The 17374-nt window shown below is 41.7% G+C and overlaps 1 protein-coding gene across 5 annotated transcripts in view; it reads left to right on the top strand.

Moving 5' to 3' along the window:
• Positions 1-17374, top strand: part of csmd3b (CUB and Sushi multiple domains 3b) — a 457418-nt gene that overhangs the window by 339811 nt on the left and 100233 nt on the right. For all 5 annotated transcript variants that reach the window (XM_079879070.1, XM_079879071.1, XM_079879072.1 and 2 more), the window contains 3 exons: positions 11374-11487; positions 11955-12050; positions 14331-14534. In XM_079879070.1, the coding sequence (XP_079735196.1) occupies positions 11374-11487; positions 11955-12050; positions 14331-14534 (414 nt within the window). The remainder of the gene's footprint in view (positions 1-11373; positions 11488-11954; positions 12051-14330; positions 14535-17374) is intronic.

A 17374-nucleotide genomic window follows, 5' to 3' on the forward strand; every position in this document is an offset into this window, starting at 1 on the left:
ACACACAAAATAAATCAAACCAAACTGGTTCGATAATACACTTACAGCACTGATGGTTGGGGTCATTTTAGACCAACTGACTTTCATTGTATAGAGAAAAACACTGAGACGTTATTCAAAATATCACCTTTTGTGTTCCACAGAAGAAGGAAAGATATGTTTTTGTTTTATAGGTGAATTAATACCAGAGCATTGGTATAAATATTAAATAGAGTTGCTTTTAAAGTATTTTGCTGTTGCTTTTCTTTTCAGCACAACGGGGTTTTTCTATCAAGGGGAATTTTTATTTTGCTCTAACTGCAAGAACACTGCAGGACTGGTATCCCAGCGTGCTTTGCAGATTATGCTAATGGAAGTAAATTGAAATCATGGCTCTCTCCACCTGAGTTATCACGGGGAGAAGGAAAGGTGTGTTCCCTCCCCATTCACTTCTGTTTCTTTCAAAGACCAAATTGAATTGGTGATCAAGTCGAGCTCCAGAGATGGAGAGACAGGGAACCACAAAGCTATTTTTTATTTCTGAATTGTGTAAGTCATGAGAAAAGAGGGAAAAGGTGTGAATTAATCACAGGCCTCATTTCCATAGCAGCCGGTAAGCATCTGTCAGAGTGTGTTAAGCGTACGAGGATGTATGGAAAAGGCCAATCTTCTGCAGTGGAGAAAGAAACTGTGAATTAAAGCCAAAAGCCTTTCTAAAAGAGCGAAACTATCTACATATGAGTGATGCTTCATACTTATTCTCACAACATACGGACATGCTTCAGCCTTACATGAGCGCGTGAAGACTTAGTAAAAAGGCACTTTCTGTGAATAGGGTACAAAATAGAGCCTGAAACTCCTAAATGTTTATTATTATTATTATTATTTCTACACAAATGTTCAGTGAAAAGAGCATGTTGATTTAGAAAATTAAATTGTCAACATTTATAAAGTAAATATAAAACATATTTTTCAAAGAACAACAAAAAGCTATAATGCTGCAAAATTTTATATTAAAGGGTAACTCTCGCCCATGCCCAAATGCAACCTAGGGTCTTTTTGTTAATCTACCTGAGGCAAACTTTCATTTAAAAGCATAATTAGAATGGAAACGCCACTTTTAAGTTTGACCGTATTTTCGTTTTAGGTTAAATACCTTGTGAATGGGAGTGAATGGATAATTTGTTGTTTTGTCGTTAGTGAAAATCAATATTGACCTCGTATTTGAAAAAGGATGCTCATATAAGACACAATACTTAAATTCAGAGTCAGTTCATTCGCATTCGGAGATCGACTATTTTTGACTGTCAAAATGCCGGCGGACACAGCAACAGTGAGTTGTTCAAAATCTTTCTTTTTAGTAAACTCTGTACACATACAATGTTCTCAACGCCCGAGTTCATGTGTAGAGCCTCTGGTGATACTTCCAGCAAAGTTTCATGTTGTGTCGAGCCTTCTTAGTGTTTTAAAAATAGTGATTTTTGATGATATCATAGTCGTGCCCCATTCACTCCCATTCACAAGGCATTTAACCTAAAACGAAAATACGGTCAAACTTAAAAGTGGCGTTTCCATTCTAATTATGCTTTTAAACGAAAGTTTGACTCGGGTAGATTAACAAAAAGAGCCTAGGTTGCATTTTGGCGAGAGTTACCCTTTCATACAATACTATAATGATATAATATTATATACTAATTCAAAAGTTTGGGAAGGGTAAGACTATTTAATGTTTTTTGTTTTTTTTTAAATACAGTAAAAACAGTAACATTGTGAAAAATTATAACAATTTAAAATAACTGTTTTCTATGTGAATATACTTTAAAATGTAATTCCTGTGATCAAAGCTGACTTTTCAGCATCATCACTCCAGTCTTCAGTGTCACATGATCCTTCAGAAATCATTCTAAGATGATTTGCTGCATTTCTGATTATTATCAATGTTGAACGAAGTTGTGCTGCATGATTGTGCTGCTTTGATGAAATGAAAGCATTTATTTGCGATAAAGGTTTTTTGTGAAAGTCGTATTGACCCCAGGCTTTTGAAAGGTTGTGCATCTAACAGTTTTCACAACACAAAATGGGATTTTGCCTTTGCATCTAATGCTTTTAAAGTGAGCGATGGGACACGAAGTGTAGCCTATTAGTGGAAAGTGCCAATACTATAAATAGAAATCTGCCCAATTAATTTTCCATTTGTGAGAGGACGGCTGGAGGAATGTGTAAACCATCAGAGCTGTGAATATTGATTTGTGCGTTCTCTCTTTTAATCTTAATCAAAATATATATATATACGTATGTATTCTTTTATTTTGTTCCCTGTCATGTGTCACAGGGATGCACAGATCTTTGCTTCAGTCCAAGCGCTGCTCATGTCATGCACACATCCAGCTTCAATTGGCACTTCTCAAAAAAGGGCTACTGGGAAACAAAAGGAAAGTGTAAGGAATGGCATCAAGAAGCTGAGGATGAGCTACAGTGTGTGTCAGGAATTACTAAACTCTGACTCATGAACCAACCCTCTGTCGTCTGTAAATTTAGTTTCCTTCCTCCTATATGCACATATATCTCACTTAAGTATGTCATTTTGTAAGGTCTGACATCTGAAACACATTAATAATACTTATTTTGAACAGCACTTTTACTAAAATGCACTTTAGTGCAACTGTGTAGTTCTCAAATACACTTGACATGCATTTTATTATTTATATACTTATTTTGAGTTCTGCTGTTTAAATGCTTTTTGATACATTTGACATTACATTTTGATGTTCCATGAATATTACATCAATACATTTAGTCTACATTTTGTTGTCCCAAAACAGTGCATTTTAAGTCCAGTTTCTCTCAGCTTCACTTTACAAAAGCAGTCCCTGATGAGGACGTCACCCTGTCTTCATCTTTCAAACTTTCCCTGAGTGACCCCCGGCCTAATGTAATTATAATGGGTTGAGTATGATTACAACATGTACTACTTAAGCCTTGTGCATTATTAATAGGTGCGTAAAAACATGCGTAAATGGATCCGTCTTTTGTTGAGATTCACATTCTAAAATAAATGAATAAATAAACTGTATCATTTTTCCCCTTCCAAATTGATTTGTTTTCTCTCATTGCCCCATTTTGTTTGGTGCATGCGAGCGAAACCTTAGCGGCCGCAGGATTGTTTTCTGACATGAAGTGGTAATTGTCTTGGCATCGCTAAAGCCTTGGAGATGGGAAACTCAAGAATAATGGATTGAGGACCGCCACTATCTTCGCTTCTATTGTTCTTATCAAAGGCATAGGGGACACGTCTACTCCCTGCACGCAAGCTGGCAACAGACTTGATGAGGCATGATTCATTTTCCAGAGTTTGCAGCCACTTTCAATAACAGCCTGATTTCATAAGTGCCCACAATCCGCACTATAGCTAGGCTCCAAATGTCGAAGGCTGCGTACTTCCTACACAGGCCGCTGTCATCTATCTGTGGTTCACTCCGAAGGCCCGAACACACCAAGCCGACGGTCAGCGGCCTGATAGTCGTTGAGTTTTTGCAGTGTGTTCCACGCTTCGGCACTAGTCGGACCCTGTGCAGAACGTACATGTTAGCCGACAGTCGCATGTAGTCCCGTTGGTGTGTTCAACCACAGCTTTTTGGCCGAGACGCGAGGCGACAACACAACGCTAGTTCTTTTATGCTGATTGAACATGTTGAATCAGGTTTCGGGATGTCTGAGAAGCGTATGCTGTAATCTGGTGACTGTCGGCGTTGGTCATTGCAGTGTGAATTGGCCTTTACAAGAAAATGTTCTGAATAGGAATGCATGATATATCAGCCAGAGGTGGACGAAGTACACAACTTACTTGAGTGAAAGTACAGATACTACTGGTCAAATATTACTCCGTTACATGTAAAAGTTGTAAAGACCTATTTTTACTTAAGTAAAAGTACAGAAGTACTCGTTTTTAAAAATACTTAAGTATCAAAAGTAAAAAGTAAATGTCAATGCATTGTTTTATTATTGTTGCATTGTTGTATGTAATACTTAAAGTACCGTATGCCTCTGAATCTATGCCTGCATACCTACCCTCATATCAATATCACATTTATTTCTAGAACACAGTTCCAGTAGTGGGATTGAATGTGAGATTGAATAAGTGCACTCAATAACGTCCACAATGGTTTCGGACACCCAAATGGCTGTTCCCTCAAATACTGCCCTATTTAAAGTTTTTTGGCTTTTAGTATGAATATGTTAGCCTTACTGTTATCTATAAGCTAGTGTGCTCCAAAAAAAGTGACAAAATTCACATTTAGAAGACCATACCCAACGCTGAAAATGAAAATCAGTTTTATTTCAGAATTCAATGTCAGATTGACGTTGATCTCCAACGCTGGACAGACGTTGTATTGTGGTTGAAAATGCAAATCGGGTTGACGTCAGAAACCAACATCAGTCGGGTTCTGACGTCAACCCGACTTTTATTTTCAATCAATATCCAACGTCAATCTGACGTTGGGTTCTGATCTCAATCAGAACTTTCATTTCCAACCAAAATGCAACCCCTGCAACCAAAATCATCCACTGACTGATGTTACTTTCTACTCAAGGACCTTGACAGAATTGTAGCGGAGTAAAAAGTACGATATTTGTCTTTCAAATGTAGTGAAGTTAAAGTAAAAAGTTTCCAGAAAAAAATAATACTCAAGTAAAGTACAGATACTTAAAAAGTGTACTTAAGTACAGTACTCAAGTAAATGTACTTTGTTACTGTCCACCTCTGATATCAGCCACCTTATCGGTATCGACCGATTTATGTTCATTTTTAATGTTATCGTTATCGATCCCGATTATTTCCTTCAGCTGAGACACTTCAGATGCGCACTGTTCAACATGATGGCTTTGAATTGCTTGAAATATGATTGGAATCACTTAAAAAAAGACAAAACAATTAAATGCAACATGTGCAGCGCTAGTCTGTCTGTCACGAACACACACGGGAATCAGGAAGATCCAATAGCAGTATGTTTATTTAAATGTAATCCAAAATCGTAGTCATCCAGGCAGGGGTCAAAATCCAAATAAACAGTCCATAAACAAGAAACACAAACAAGAACAGGCAAGCAAGAGACTACAGAAGTGACGTGACATTCAACAAGGACTCCGTAACAAACACTGAAACAGACAGGGTATAAATACACACAGAACTAACAATCATGATGGGGAACAGCTGGGCACAATTAATAGTGATGAGTGCAGACAAGGAATTGTGGGGAATGCAGTTCAATATGTGGATGACACCGTGGGGAAGAGGACCTCTAGTGGAGACCAGGAATACACAAACCAGACACTGTGACATAACCCCCACTCTACGGAGCGGCTACCAGACGCTCCAAGACAAAAAAAACCAAAACAAGAGTCCAGGCGGGAGGTGGACCGGTGGAGGATCAGGGGGAGGGATGGGGGGCCAGGTCCATGGAGGGAAACGGGAACAGGGAGTGACAGTTCATCTGGCGGCCAGGGCGAAGACGACAGTTCATCTGGCGGCCAGGGCGAAGACGACAGTTCATCTGGCGGCCAGGGCGAAGACGACAGTTCATCTGGCGGCCAGGGCGAAGACGACAGTTCATCTGGCGGCCAGGGCGAAGACGACAGTTCATCTGGCGGCCAGGGCGGAGACTCTCCCTCGGGTGGCCAGGGCGGAGACTGTCCCTCGGGCGGCCAGGGCGGAGACTGTCCCTTCGGGTGGCCAGTGCGGAGACTTTCCCTCGGGCGACCAGGGTGGTGAAGACCCCTCGGGTGGCCACGGCGGTGAAGACCCCTCGGGCGGCCACGGCGGTGAAGACCCCTCGGGCGGCCAGGGCGGTGAAAACCCCTCGGGCGGCCAGGGCGGAGAAGACCCCTCGGGCGGCCAAGGCGGTGAAGACCCCTCGGGCGGCCAGGGCGGTGAAGACCCCTCGGGCGGCCAGGGCGCAGGAACTGGAACCAACACCACCGGCTCAGGCACTGGAACAAACACCACCGGCTCAGGCACTGGGACTGGCACCACCGGCTCAGGCCCTGGAACTGGCACCACCGGCTCAGGCACTGGAATAGGCACCACCGGCTCAGGCACTGGAACAGACACTGGAACAGACACTGGAACAGACACTGGAACAGACACAGGAACAGACACTGGAACAGACACTGGAACAGACACTGGAACAGACACTGGCTCCTGTTCAGGAACAGACACTGGCCCCGGCTCAGGGACAGACACGGGCTCCGGCTCAGGGACAGACACGGGCTCCGGCTCAGGGACAGACACGGGCTCCGACTCAAGGACAGACACGGGCTCCGGGACATACACTGGCTCCGACTCAGGAACAGGAACGGACATCACCGGCTCAGGAACAGACACCACCGGCTCAGGAACAGACACCACCGGCTCAAGTGTGTGTGTAGCCCACACACACCACATGGCTGTGGCCATAATGGCCAGTGTCGCGGTCACTGAGGGCTCAGGCTCAGGAACAGACACGGGCTCCGACTCAGGGACAGACACGGGATCCGGGACATACACTGGCTCTGGCTCAGGAACAGACACTGGCTCCGACTCAGGAACAGGAACAGACATTACCGGCTCAGGAACAGACACCACCGGCTCAGACACAGGCTCGACGGCAGCCATCTTGTCCGAAGACCCAGTCTTGGTAGTGACCTTCTTGTCCGAAGACACAGGCTCGACAGGCGTAACGTGAACAGGTTCAGTGGTGGCCATCTTGTCCGAAGACATAGGCTTGGCAGACGTGACGGGAACACTCTCGGCGGCGGCCATCTTGTCCGAAGACACAGGCTCGACAGGCGTAACGTGAACAGGTTCAGTGGTGGCCATCTTGTCCGAAGACATAGGCTTGGCAGACGTGACGGGAACACTCTCGGCGGCGGCCATCTTGTCCGAAGACACAGGCTCGACAGGCGTAACGTGAACAGGTTCAGTGGTGGCCATCTTGTCCGAAGACATAGGCTTGGCAGACGTGACGGGAACACTCTCGGCGGCGGCCATCTTGTCCGAAGACACAGGCTCGACAGGCGTAACGTGAACAGGTTCAGTGGTGGCCATCTTGTCCGAAGACATAGGCTTGGCAGACGTGACGGGAACACTCTCGGCGGCGGCCATCTTGTCCGAAGACACAGGCTCGACAGGCGTAACGTGAACAGGTTCAACGGTGACCATCTTGTCCGAAGACACAGGCTCAGCAGATGTGACGGGAACACCCTCGGCGGCGGCCATCCTGTCCGAAGACACCGGCTCGGCAGACTTGACATGAATAGTCTCTGACTGGGCAGACGTGACTGGAACAGTCTCTGACTGGGCAGACGTGACGTGAACAGTCTCTGACTGGACAGACGTGACGTGAACAGTCTCTGGCTGCTCCGCAACGGAATCCTCCGGGACATTGGGGAGGCCGGAGTTCCTCCTCCTCCTCCGCCGTCTTCGATGGTGAGGTGCCGGTTCAGGTCTGGACGGAGTTAATGGTGGATGGAACTCTGGGCTGGGCAGCAGCGATGCATTCTCTGGGCTGGGCAGCGGCGATGCATTCTCTGGGCTGGGCAGCGGCGATGCATTCTCTGGGCTGTGCAGCGGCGATGCATTCTCTGGGCTGGGCAGCGGCGAGGCATTCTCTGGGCTGGGCAGCGGCGATGCATTCTCTGGGCTGGGCAGCGGCGATGCATTCTCTGGGCTGGGCAGCGGCGATGCATTCTCTGGGCTGGGCAGCGGCGATGCATTCTCTGGGCTGGGCAGCGGCGATGCATTCTCTGGGCTGGGCAGCGGCGATGCATTCTCTGGGCTGGGCAGCGGCGATGCATTCTCTGGGCTGGGCCGACGTGAGTTTCTTCCCCCTTCTCCGTCCGTGACGGCGAGATGGTGGCTCAGATCTGCCTCTCACCTGCTCAGGATCGAAGGGGGGCCATGGTGAAGAGTGGTGTTGGACTTCCACTCGCCCACCTCCTCTGCGACCTCCCCGGGTCCCACGAAAGATGACTAGGCGGGTTCCTTCAAACATATCTCTCCTCTCCCGCTCGGGGGCTGGGGAGGAGAAGTTGGAACACATACCGCTGGATCTAGGTGTGACGGAGTCCTTCTGTCACGAACACACACGGGAATCAGGAAGATCCAATAGCAGTATGTTTATTTAAATGTAATCCAAAATCGTAGTCATCCAGGCAGGGGTCAAAATCCAAATAAACAGTCCATAAACAAGAAACACAAACAAGAACAGGCAAGCAAGAGACTACAGAAGTGACGTGACATTCAACAAGGACTCCGTAACAAACACTGAAACAGACAGGGTATAAATACACACAGAACTAACAATCATGATGGGGAACAGCTGGGCACAATTAATAGTGATGAGTGCAGACAAGGAATTGTGGGGAATGCAGTTCAATATGTGGATGACACCGTGGGGAAGAGGACCTCTAGTGGAGACCAGGAATACACAAACCAGACACTGTGACACTGTCATATAGGCTACATCAAATTATGGTGAGAACATCAGTATAATTGTGTGCTCTCAAAAATTATATGCAAATTTGGATTTAGATTTATTGGGCAATGTATCAGTTATCAGCTTTCAAGTTATTGTGTCTGCCAAAACGTTCGTATCGGAGCGTCCCTAGTTCTAAATAGAACTTTAAAGGGTTCCGTCAGGCACTTCATATATAGATCATTTTATGGATTTAGTTGTGATTAATTCATTTTGTTTTAATTCATTTTTTATTTTAATTAAATGTTATGAATTAAACCGCTTATAGAAATACTTTATCAGCTTTATTTATCAGTTTTTTAAAGAAGTCATTCATAAATGACAGACATGGAAGTGTAGTAAATTATTTCAATTAGTTCAGTCTGTGATTCAGTGGACTCAAACCGGTGAAATGTCATTTGTTGTCCAGAACTTTGCAGCAGGTGCCGCCGCATGCAATGCCAATAAAGCCAATCAGGTCCAGCTAATCAAGCTCTTTGTTTACCTCAAAAGACAAATAAATCATTTTTTCAAAATTGGTTTCTGCAAGAGTTTGATTACACGCTTGTATTGCCGAGCAGAGAACTGTTTAATCACACAGTGGCGATGCTGAGCACATGAAGCTCTCCATCGATCCTACAGTTCTGCTGAATCACTGGAATCTCTGCCAGATTTCAAAGACACGGTTAAGGATGTAGTCTGAGCCCTTCGAGCAGAAGAATCTGTCCATTAATATCATGACTTTACAGACCAGAGCTAATTTCATCCACTCTTGAGAACTGCATTTTGATGCTTGGCTTCTATGTTTAAAGCCTTTTTTCAATTACTTTAAACATGGCAGCAAAAGAGAGATCCCAATGAGGTCAGTAGAGTACAACTTTTTCCATAAGTTTTGTTCGTCGTACAATGTTTTGTTTAATCTTCTCTAATCCTTAAGATATAGGGTAGGGATTTGATGCAATGGTGATGAGTAGCATACTAATGATTTTCTCCTAATGGTGGAAACATCAAAGCATTGGACGGCAGATGAGACTGTAACAAGTGAAGCCAGTGGAGGACGAAACCAATGCACAGTGGCACTCATGATACCCGGAGATGTTTGAAATAAACATAAGCTCTCGCTGGGCTAAAATGCACAGATTTGTTGAAGAAACGTGATTCTGCGTAATGCATTCGCATGTTCAAGTACTATTGCTGACTGTCACCTTGATGGAGTTCCTTGACACTGTTGCTTTGGCTTTTGGCTTGCTTAGTTGGGGACATTTAATATTCAGCAATATTATTGATCTGCCTTACTTAAGCTGGACTGTGATGCAATTTTCTTCTAGAAACAAACTTCGTTGTATTATTTTCAAGTTATCAATGTGAAGCTGCTTTGATACAATCTGTATTGTAAAAAGCACTATATAAATAAAGGTGACTTCTGACTTGACTTGACTTGACTATAGTGGCTTCTACATGGGAATCTAAATGTGTGTGAAGTAAATGAGTAATACAGGCAGAAAACCTTTCATGACACATTTGCTGCTTGTAAGATTCTCAACAGTCGAGAGGTCACTTTGGTTAGTGTGCATTATGGTCGATAAACGGTCAATGTAAAAAAAAAAACTATATTTTCACTTAATAAATGTAAAATAAAACAATAAATCACTTCAAATGCTACAAGTTAATCTACAAGTTTTTTATTTTATTTATTTATTTATTTATTTATTTCCATGATCATTTTAGTTTAATTTTATAGCAATTTTAGCAATTTTTTAGCTATTTTTAATAGCCGTTAATAATAGCCATTCAGCATTACAGTGTAATTAAAAGCTATCAACTTAAACATTTATTAAGCTTTTAAAAATATAACAACTTTTAATATAAAGGAACTTAACCCATTATAATAAATGTCACATTTACCTGCCCTTCAATATATCAGGGCTCAATTTTTTCTAGTGGCCGGTTCAGATTCTTCCTTGCCCTGTCAAAATGCACAAAACATTATTGTTTTCATTGTTTTTGGCCCATGTGACCTTGTAAACAGTGTTTTAAGATTTTCAGGTAGGTCTAACAGGATACATACAGAAATCAAGTAGTTATCAAATATTGCATAAATTGTGAATTAAATATAAATTCATTCTTATTAAAGCTGTTATTCAGCCAAGAGCAGTGGATGATTTTCTCTTTTTCTTTTGTTCTTTGATTAACCTTAAAGCAACACCAAAGATTATTTTGTACCTTAAAATAATGTGTCCAAAATCATTTCAGTGGTTTATCGAGTCACAACAGGGTGAACGGCACTTCTGCATTCGCTTTGCGACCTTCTATCCGCTATAACCGCACTATGCAAGTTTGCCAGATCAAGTAGCATTTCTGTAGTTTGAATGACACATAAGAAACTACAAATTTGAATTGCTTTGCGGCAAGCGTTACAATAGCAAAAAATAGCAAGCAATGTCATTATTATGTTTTTCTTCGTTTCTGATGTTGCAATACATCATACTTTCATAAAATCATGCAACATACTTTACCTTGTCTGTGGACATCGTTCATTCCTGGATAAACAGCGAGCGTGCGTGCGACAGTAGGCTGCGGGCGGCGTAATGGACAATTCCGCTTCCAACCTGTAGGGGGACCGAAGATAAAAAGTGTTTTGGTGTTGCTTTAATGACAGACATCACAACTGCAGGTTTATTAGGCTGCTGTCACTTTAAGACCTGCCGCACATGACGTGGATCTGACACACATAACATTTTCTCACAACTCACAATGTTTATTTAAGACTTCATTTAACTCATGTAAGACTGTGCTTGCAAGGATACTCGACAAAATGGACATTTTGTTGGTCAGTAATCAAGAATGTATAAAAAAAATTTTGAACATTTTGACACTTTGCCTGTTTTTGTCTCCCCCTCAGTTCTATTTGGACAGTTTGTCCTGTTCCAGACGTCACTGAATGATGTTGTGGACATTTACGATGGGCCAACGCAACAGTCCTCTCTGCTGTCTTCTCTCTCTGGGTCTCACTCAGGTAAAGCTCAAACAATCAATGCACCTCAAAACTGAATGCGTGGTGCATGTAAAATGTGTGATGTGATGCTGTTATTTTCTGTGCTTTTGGACTGCATTGAGTTGAACTGCACTGACTACACTCAGAACAATACTAAACAAAGATGTGGTTAATAGAAGAAGATAGAAGAATATAAAATAGCTGTCACTCTGGTGTGAATGTGATGAGGCGGAGTAAATTGTGTGTTTATCTCATAATTTGTGTTGGAGCGTCCTGTAGTAAATGGATCCGTCAGTGGCTTTTTACTCTGGAAGGTGGTTATTGTCATTTGATTGAACAGCCACATGGGAGTTCAGCATAAAAAGAGACATTTCCCCTCTGCAGATATACTTCTCTATCAGAAGTCTTTTGAAGCCTAAAGAAGCAAAAATGATACAGATCTCCGAAATGCAATTTTGAAATATATTTACTCTGTGTCTGTTTTCCAGGGGAGTCGTTGCCCTTGAGTACGGGAAATCAAATAACTATCAAGTTTACTACAGTTGGACCAGAAACTGCCAAAGGCTTTCATTTTGTTTACCAAGGTCAGTTTTCAGCTCTATCAAGAAAAATATGTATATTTATTGTATTTATACAACATCCAGACTATTGAAAATATTTTTGTTACTTCCTATAACACTAGTCAGTATTTGATATGTACTTTTCAAAACATACAATCATAAACTTTAGTTCATTTTTTAAATATCGCTATTTAGGTATAATTTATTTTCATTTCAGTTTTAGTTTTAGTTTTTATTCCCATTTAATCATTTTAGTGGTAGACATGCTACTTACCTCAGCAAATGTTTCAAATCTTTGTATGAAGCTTTAAATAGCTTCACATTGTTTTAATATCTTTAAAGATCCTTGAAATGTAAAGAACGGTTTGTTCTAAAGCATTTCTCCCACACGTCTTTATTTTGGTACTTTGGGAGTCAATCAAACGGACTCCTCTTCTAAGTTTTAAGAATAACAAGTTCAAAACCTAGTCTGTTCCAGATGAATCATTATATTCTCCACTTTTAGATTGAGGAGTTTTATTTGGCATTTCAGATGCCTGGTTTTATATCTCTGTTTGATTTGTGATTTCAATTGGCATTTAACAAGATACCTACAATGTTATCTACATATCTACAAGTGCAGGAAACCGGTAGAATCCAGAATTAGTTAGCAGGTCAAGGCCTGACATTTTCAAGTTGTGTTTCTTCCACTTACTGGAAGATAGTTTCAAAAACAGCCTTTTTAAAAGAAATATATGTAGATTGAATAAATGTCTTTCTCTTTCAGATACACGTTTGTTTGTTTTTGATAATAAGTATTTCTGCCACAGTTAAGGCCCTTTCATTGGGGGTGTAACGGTACACAAAAAACGATGGTTCGGGATGTTTTCGGTACGGCAGTGGTTCAAACACTGGTTTACTGAACAAACCATGTCTGTCTTTAAAAAAAAGGCTGTCAATATTGCTGAAAAACAATGTTGTAATTGAGAGAAGAGATTTGAAGGGCTTACAGTTTTCATGCAAAAAGCAAAATATGTTGGTTAAAATCATAGACTGTAAAAAAATATGGACAATGCCCCTTCGCTCTCTTCCATTGATGAGAACTGAAGCCGCCAGAGTCCCGATATGGCGCTGACATATTGGAACTTGAGTCTGCGCAGTAGCGATCTCGGGACCAGACCTGCGCAGTAGTGAGCAGGAAGTAAAGCCACGAAATCAACGCTCCGCCCTCACTCTCGCAGGGAAAGTGCATTCTGCACACTTTTTTAAAACTTGATTGCAGTACGACAAGAGGCTTGTTAAAATAAAGTAAATACAATCTACTTAGTCCTCAGAAGATCCCGAAAAAAATGTCCGTTGGTGCTTCAAGTGACTACTTCGCTCAGAGAACCTGTCAATCACAGCTGTCAATCATGACGTTACACCACCGCATCACGTAACTAACTAAAAACCAACTTATTTTTGAAACAGACACTTGAACTTACATCAGCGTGATAAAAACGACAGCAAATGAAAGAAACCACCTTTGGAAAAAAGATATTTGAAGTGTATTTAATTGTTTAGTTGGTCTCACGTCCCGTTGAATAACACGGGGAGGCGGGGCTTATGACCTATACTAGGACCAGTCACCGGGGGGCAATCGAGACGTTTTGGCTTCACTTTTCAGGGCTTGTGCGGCACGCTTGGTTAAAATAGGTTCGAATTATTACGCTCCATGGCACTTGGAAGTTAAACATAGACTAGTTTGCTGTCAAGATTAACAGTGGAATAGAAATACTTGCATGAATTTTTAACATTCACAGGTAAGGACACTCTAAAAAATGCTGGGTTGTTTCAACCCAACTTTGGGTCAAATATGGACAAACCCAATGGCTGGGTTACATTTTTAAATTCAATTTTTAACCCAACATTTGGGTTTATCCATATTTGACCCAAAATTGTGTTAAAACAGCATTTTTTAGAGTGTATGCATCTGACAGTAGGGCAAGCCATGTAGGTTTATGGTTTAGATTGAAATGCTTCATATAAAGCATGTGTCATGATTAAGACAACTTCAGTCGTGCACTATGAATGAGGCCTTCATTATTTTTCAGATGTGTTTGCAACATCAGCATATATCAATATAAACCATATCGTCCCATCCCAGAGGGAAACTCAGAGTTTGAAATTGTTGCGCACACAAAGTTCAGCATGTGCAGTGATTAAAACAACTCTGTACACCGAACCGAGCGTTTTGGTAGGAATACGTGTACCGTTACACCCCAATAGAAACACAAAGACACTCCTTTGCGAAGTTAAACTCTCTCTTGTATGATCCTGTCTCAGCTGTACCAAGGACCAGCGCCACGCAGTGCAATTCTGTTCCAGAGCCTCGCTTCGGCAAGCGCATCGGCAACAACTTCGCCGTGGGTGCGTCAGTGATGTTCGAGTGTAACCCAGGCTACACACTCCACGGCTCCTCTGCCATTCACTGCGAGACCGTCCCTGATGCTCTGGCTCAGTGGAACGACACGTTGCCCACTTGCGTCGGTAAGTTCAAACCTCATCAGTGATGCACAATCGATGTGGCCTTTTGTCTTCACAGGTTGTGTAACCAAGCATAGTTAGCTGAATGATACATCGCAGCGAAGCAAAACACAAGCTGAAGTAAAGCTGTGCAGAATGTGGCCGGGAGTATCAGAGTTAATTAGGCAGATTTTGTTTGAGTTAGCACAGGGAAACACGCTGAGGTCAAATATCATGATACAAGCAGACACTCTTCAGCTGTTTAGTTTTAGAGAGGTGTTTAGCAGAGTAAGACGTCTGATTTTAACAAGCCTCCTAATTGTGTCTGTCAATCTCTCTTTCTGTTTTACTATGGATTTTCTGCTACACATTTGACTATTATGTTTTTCCTGTCATATTTAGGCTGAAAGACAGCAAGAGCTGTGTGTTCAGAAGTCAGTATATATATATAAATATGTATAGTATGTATGTATGTATATATATATATATATATATATATATACAAATATATATAGTATATGTGTGTGTATACAGTACTGTGCAAAAGTCTTAGGTATGTTAATAACCCCCCCCCCCCCCCCCCCCCCCCCCAAAAAGGTTTTAAGTCAGTTATTTCTATCTTTTTGCTGTAGTGTGTCAGTAGGAAATATCAGTTTACATTTCCAAACATTCTTTTTGCCATTAATTGTAATAATCCAGTGAGATTTGTGTATGCACAAGGAGTCTGACAACAGCCGGTCTGATCTGATCTCACCCTCATCGAGTCCGTCTGTGATTACATGAAGAAACAGAAGAAACTGAGACAGACTAAATCCAGAAGACCTGCGGGAACGTCTCCGAGATGCTGAAGAAACCTTCCTGCAAAGCTACCTGAAAAACTATGCGCAAGTGTACCTGGACAAAAGCCGTTTTAAACGCAAAGGGTTGTTACACCATGTATTGATTTGAATTAGTTAATAGAAGTTAAATCATAAATAAATTCAATTTGTGATTTTATTTTTGAAAGCATTTTTCACAGTACTGTAGCTTTGCAGGAAGGTTTCTTCAAGCGTCTCGGAGACATTCCCGCAGTTCTTCTGGATTTAGTCTGTCTCAGTTTCTTCTGTTTCTTCATGTAATCACAGACGGACTCGATGATGGTGAGATCAGATCATACCGGCTGATGTCAGACCGGCTGTTGTTGGGGGTGGGGGTGGGGGTGGGGGGGGGGATATGAACATGCCTAAGACTTTTGCACAGTACTGTATATATATTACTGTGTTTGTGTGTATATACACATACTGTATATGTGTGTGTATGTGTATATATATATGTATATATATATATATATATATATATATATACACACACACATTACACACACACACACACACACACACACACACACACACACACACACACACACACACACACACACACACACACACACACACAGAGTACCGGTCAACATTTTGTAAACATTACTATTTTAAAGTCTCTCATGCTCATCAAGGCTGCATTTATTTGATCAAAAATACAGAAAAAAATCGTGAAATATTATTACAATTTAAAATAATGGTTTTCTATTTTAATATACTTTAAAATAGAATTTATTTCTGTGATGCAAAGCTGAATTTTCAGCATCATTACTCCAGCTGGTCTCACTGTTGATGTTACTTTAGTAAGAAAAATATATATATTTCATTATATTTTTTCCCTCCCAAGCGGAGGTACACCTATATGTTACAAACGCTGACAAAATATGAGAATACTGTAATGTTGCTCATGACAGGCCTCTGCTTTATCGTTTCACACCTTGTTTTGTTTCCCTGCTCATCTCTGTGGAAAAGGTCAGAGATCTGTGATATTTCACATGATTACCTGAGCGCATGCTGTATTCTATATATCACTGCTTAAAAATGAATGACCCCAAAGTTGCAGGGAAGTGAATTTGGTTAATAATTGAAGAATCTGACACAGATATATTGAGCCCTGCTCCATATCCGGCCTCCCTGTTTCTCCTCGCTATCCATCCCGCTCTCTTTCTGCATCAATCAGGATGTCCCTACCCACTCGTACCTGTTTAAACAAAGTGATTGGCTTTGACCTCTAGATTATACGCTTGTCCTTGACAGATAGCATCTTACCTAAGCATAGGATAACAAAGACAGTTCTGCCCTGCCAGAGTCAGATAGCAGCCTGTGCTTTGTTATTGACAGATCCACTCAGTGGCTTCTAGATCTGCTCCAGCAAACAGGAGAAAACTGCTTATCCGGCTTCTCCTGTAGGAGCTTTTTAAGTGCAGTGAAAATGAAATTTAGAGTGTAAAATGCAGCAATTAGGAGAACGTAACAAAGAAATGGTTCACCCAAAACTAAAAATTCTGTCATAATTTACACTACGTATCCTTATGTCATTCCAAACCTGTATGACTGACTTTCTTAAGGACAATTGACACCGCACCGATAGACACTTCTACCTTTAAAGAGGACCTCTGCTTTTTATGCTTTTTTACATCTTCAACTTTCTTTAGTGTATAATGTTGCTGTTTGAGCATGAAAATGCTCTGCAAAGTTACAAAGTGCAAATTCCCTCCACGAGTTATTCTCTATATCAGTGTCACTGTTTCTGAACTCCCTGAAACGCCTCCATTGTAGTCTTAAGTTTTCTTCCGGGAGCAAATATTCCTCATTTAAATAATTCATATGCGGAATAAAGTGGCAGGGCCTGGTTGAGTTAGTTAGTAGTGTGTTGAAACTGGTGGTTATGGTAAGGGGCGGGTATTTCCCAAACACACTCGAAGCGCTTGACCAATCACAACACACTGATCCAGCCGACCAATCAGAGCACAGTGTGCTTTTCAGAAGGAGGGGCTTCATAGAGAC

Source organism: Squalius cephalus (assembly GCF_949319135.1).
Source record: "Squalius cephalus genome assembly, chromosome: 8".
Taxonomy (NCBI): Eukaryota; Metazoa; Chordata; class Actinopteri; order Cypriniformes; family Leuciscidae; genus Squalius; species Squalius cephalus.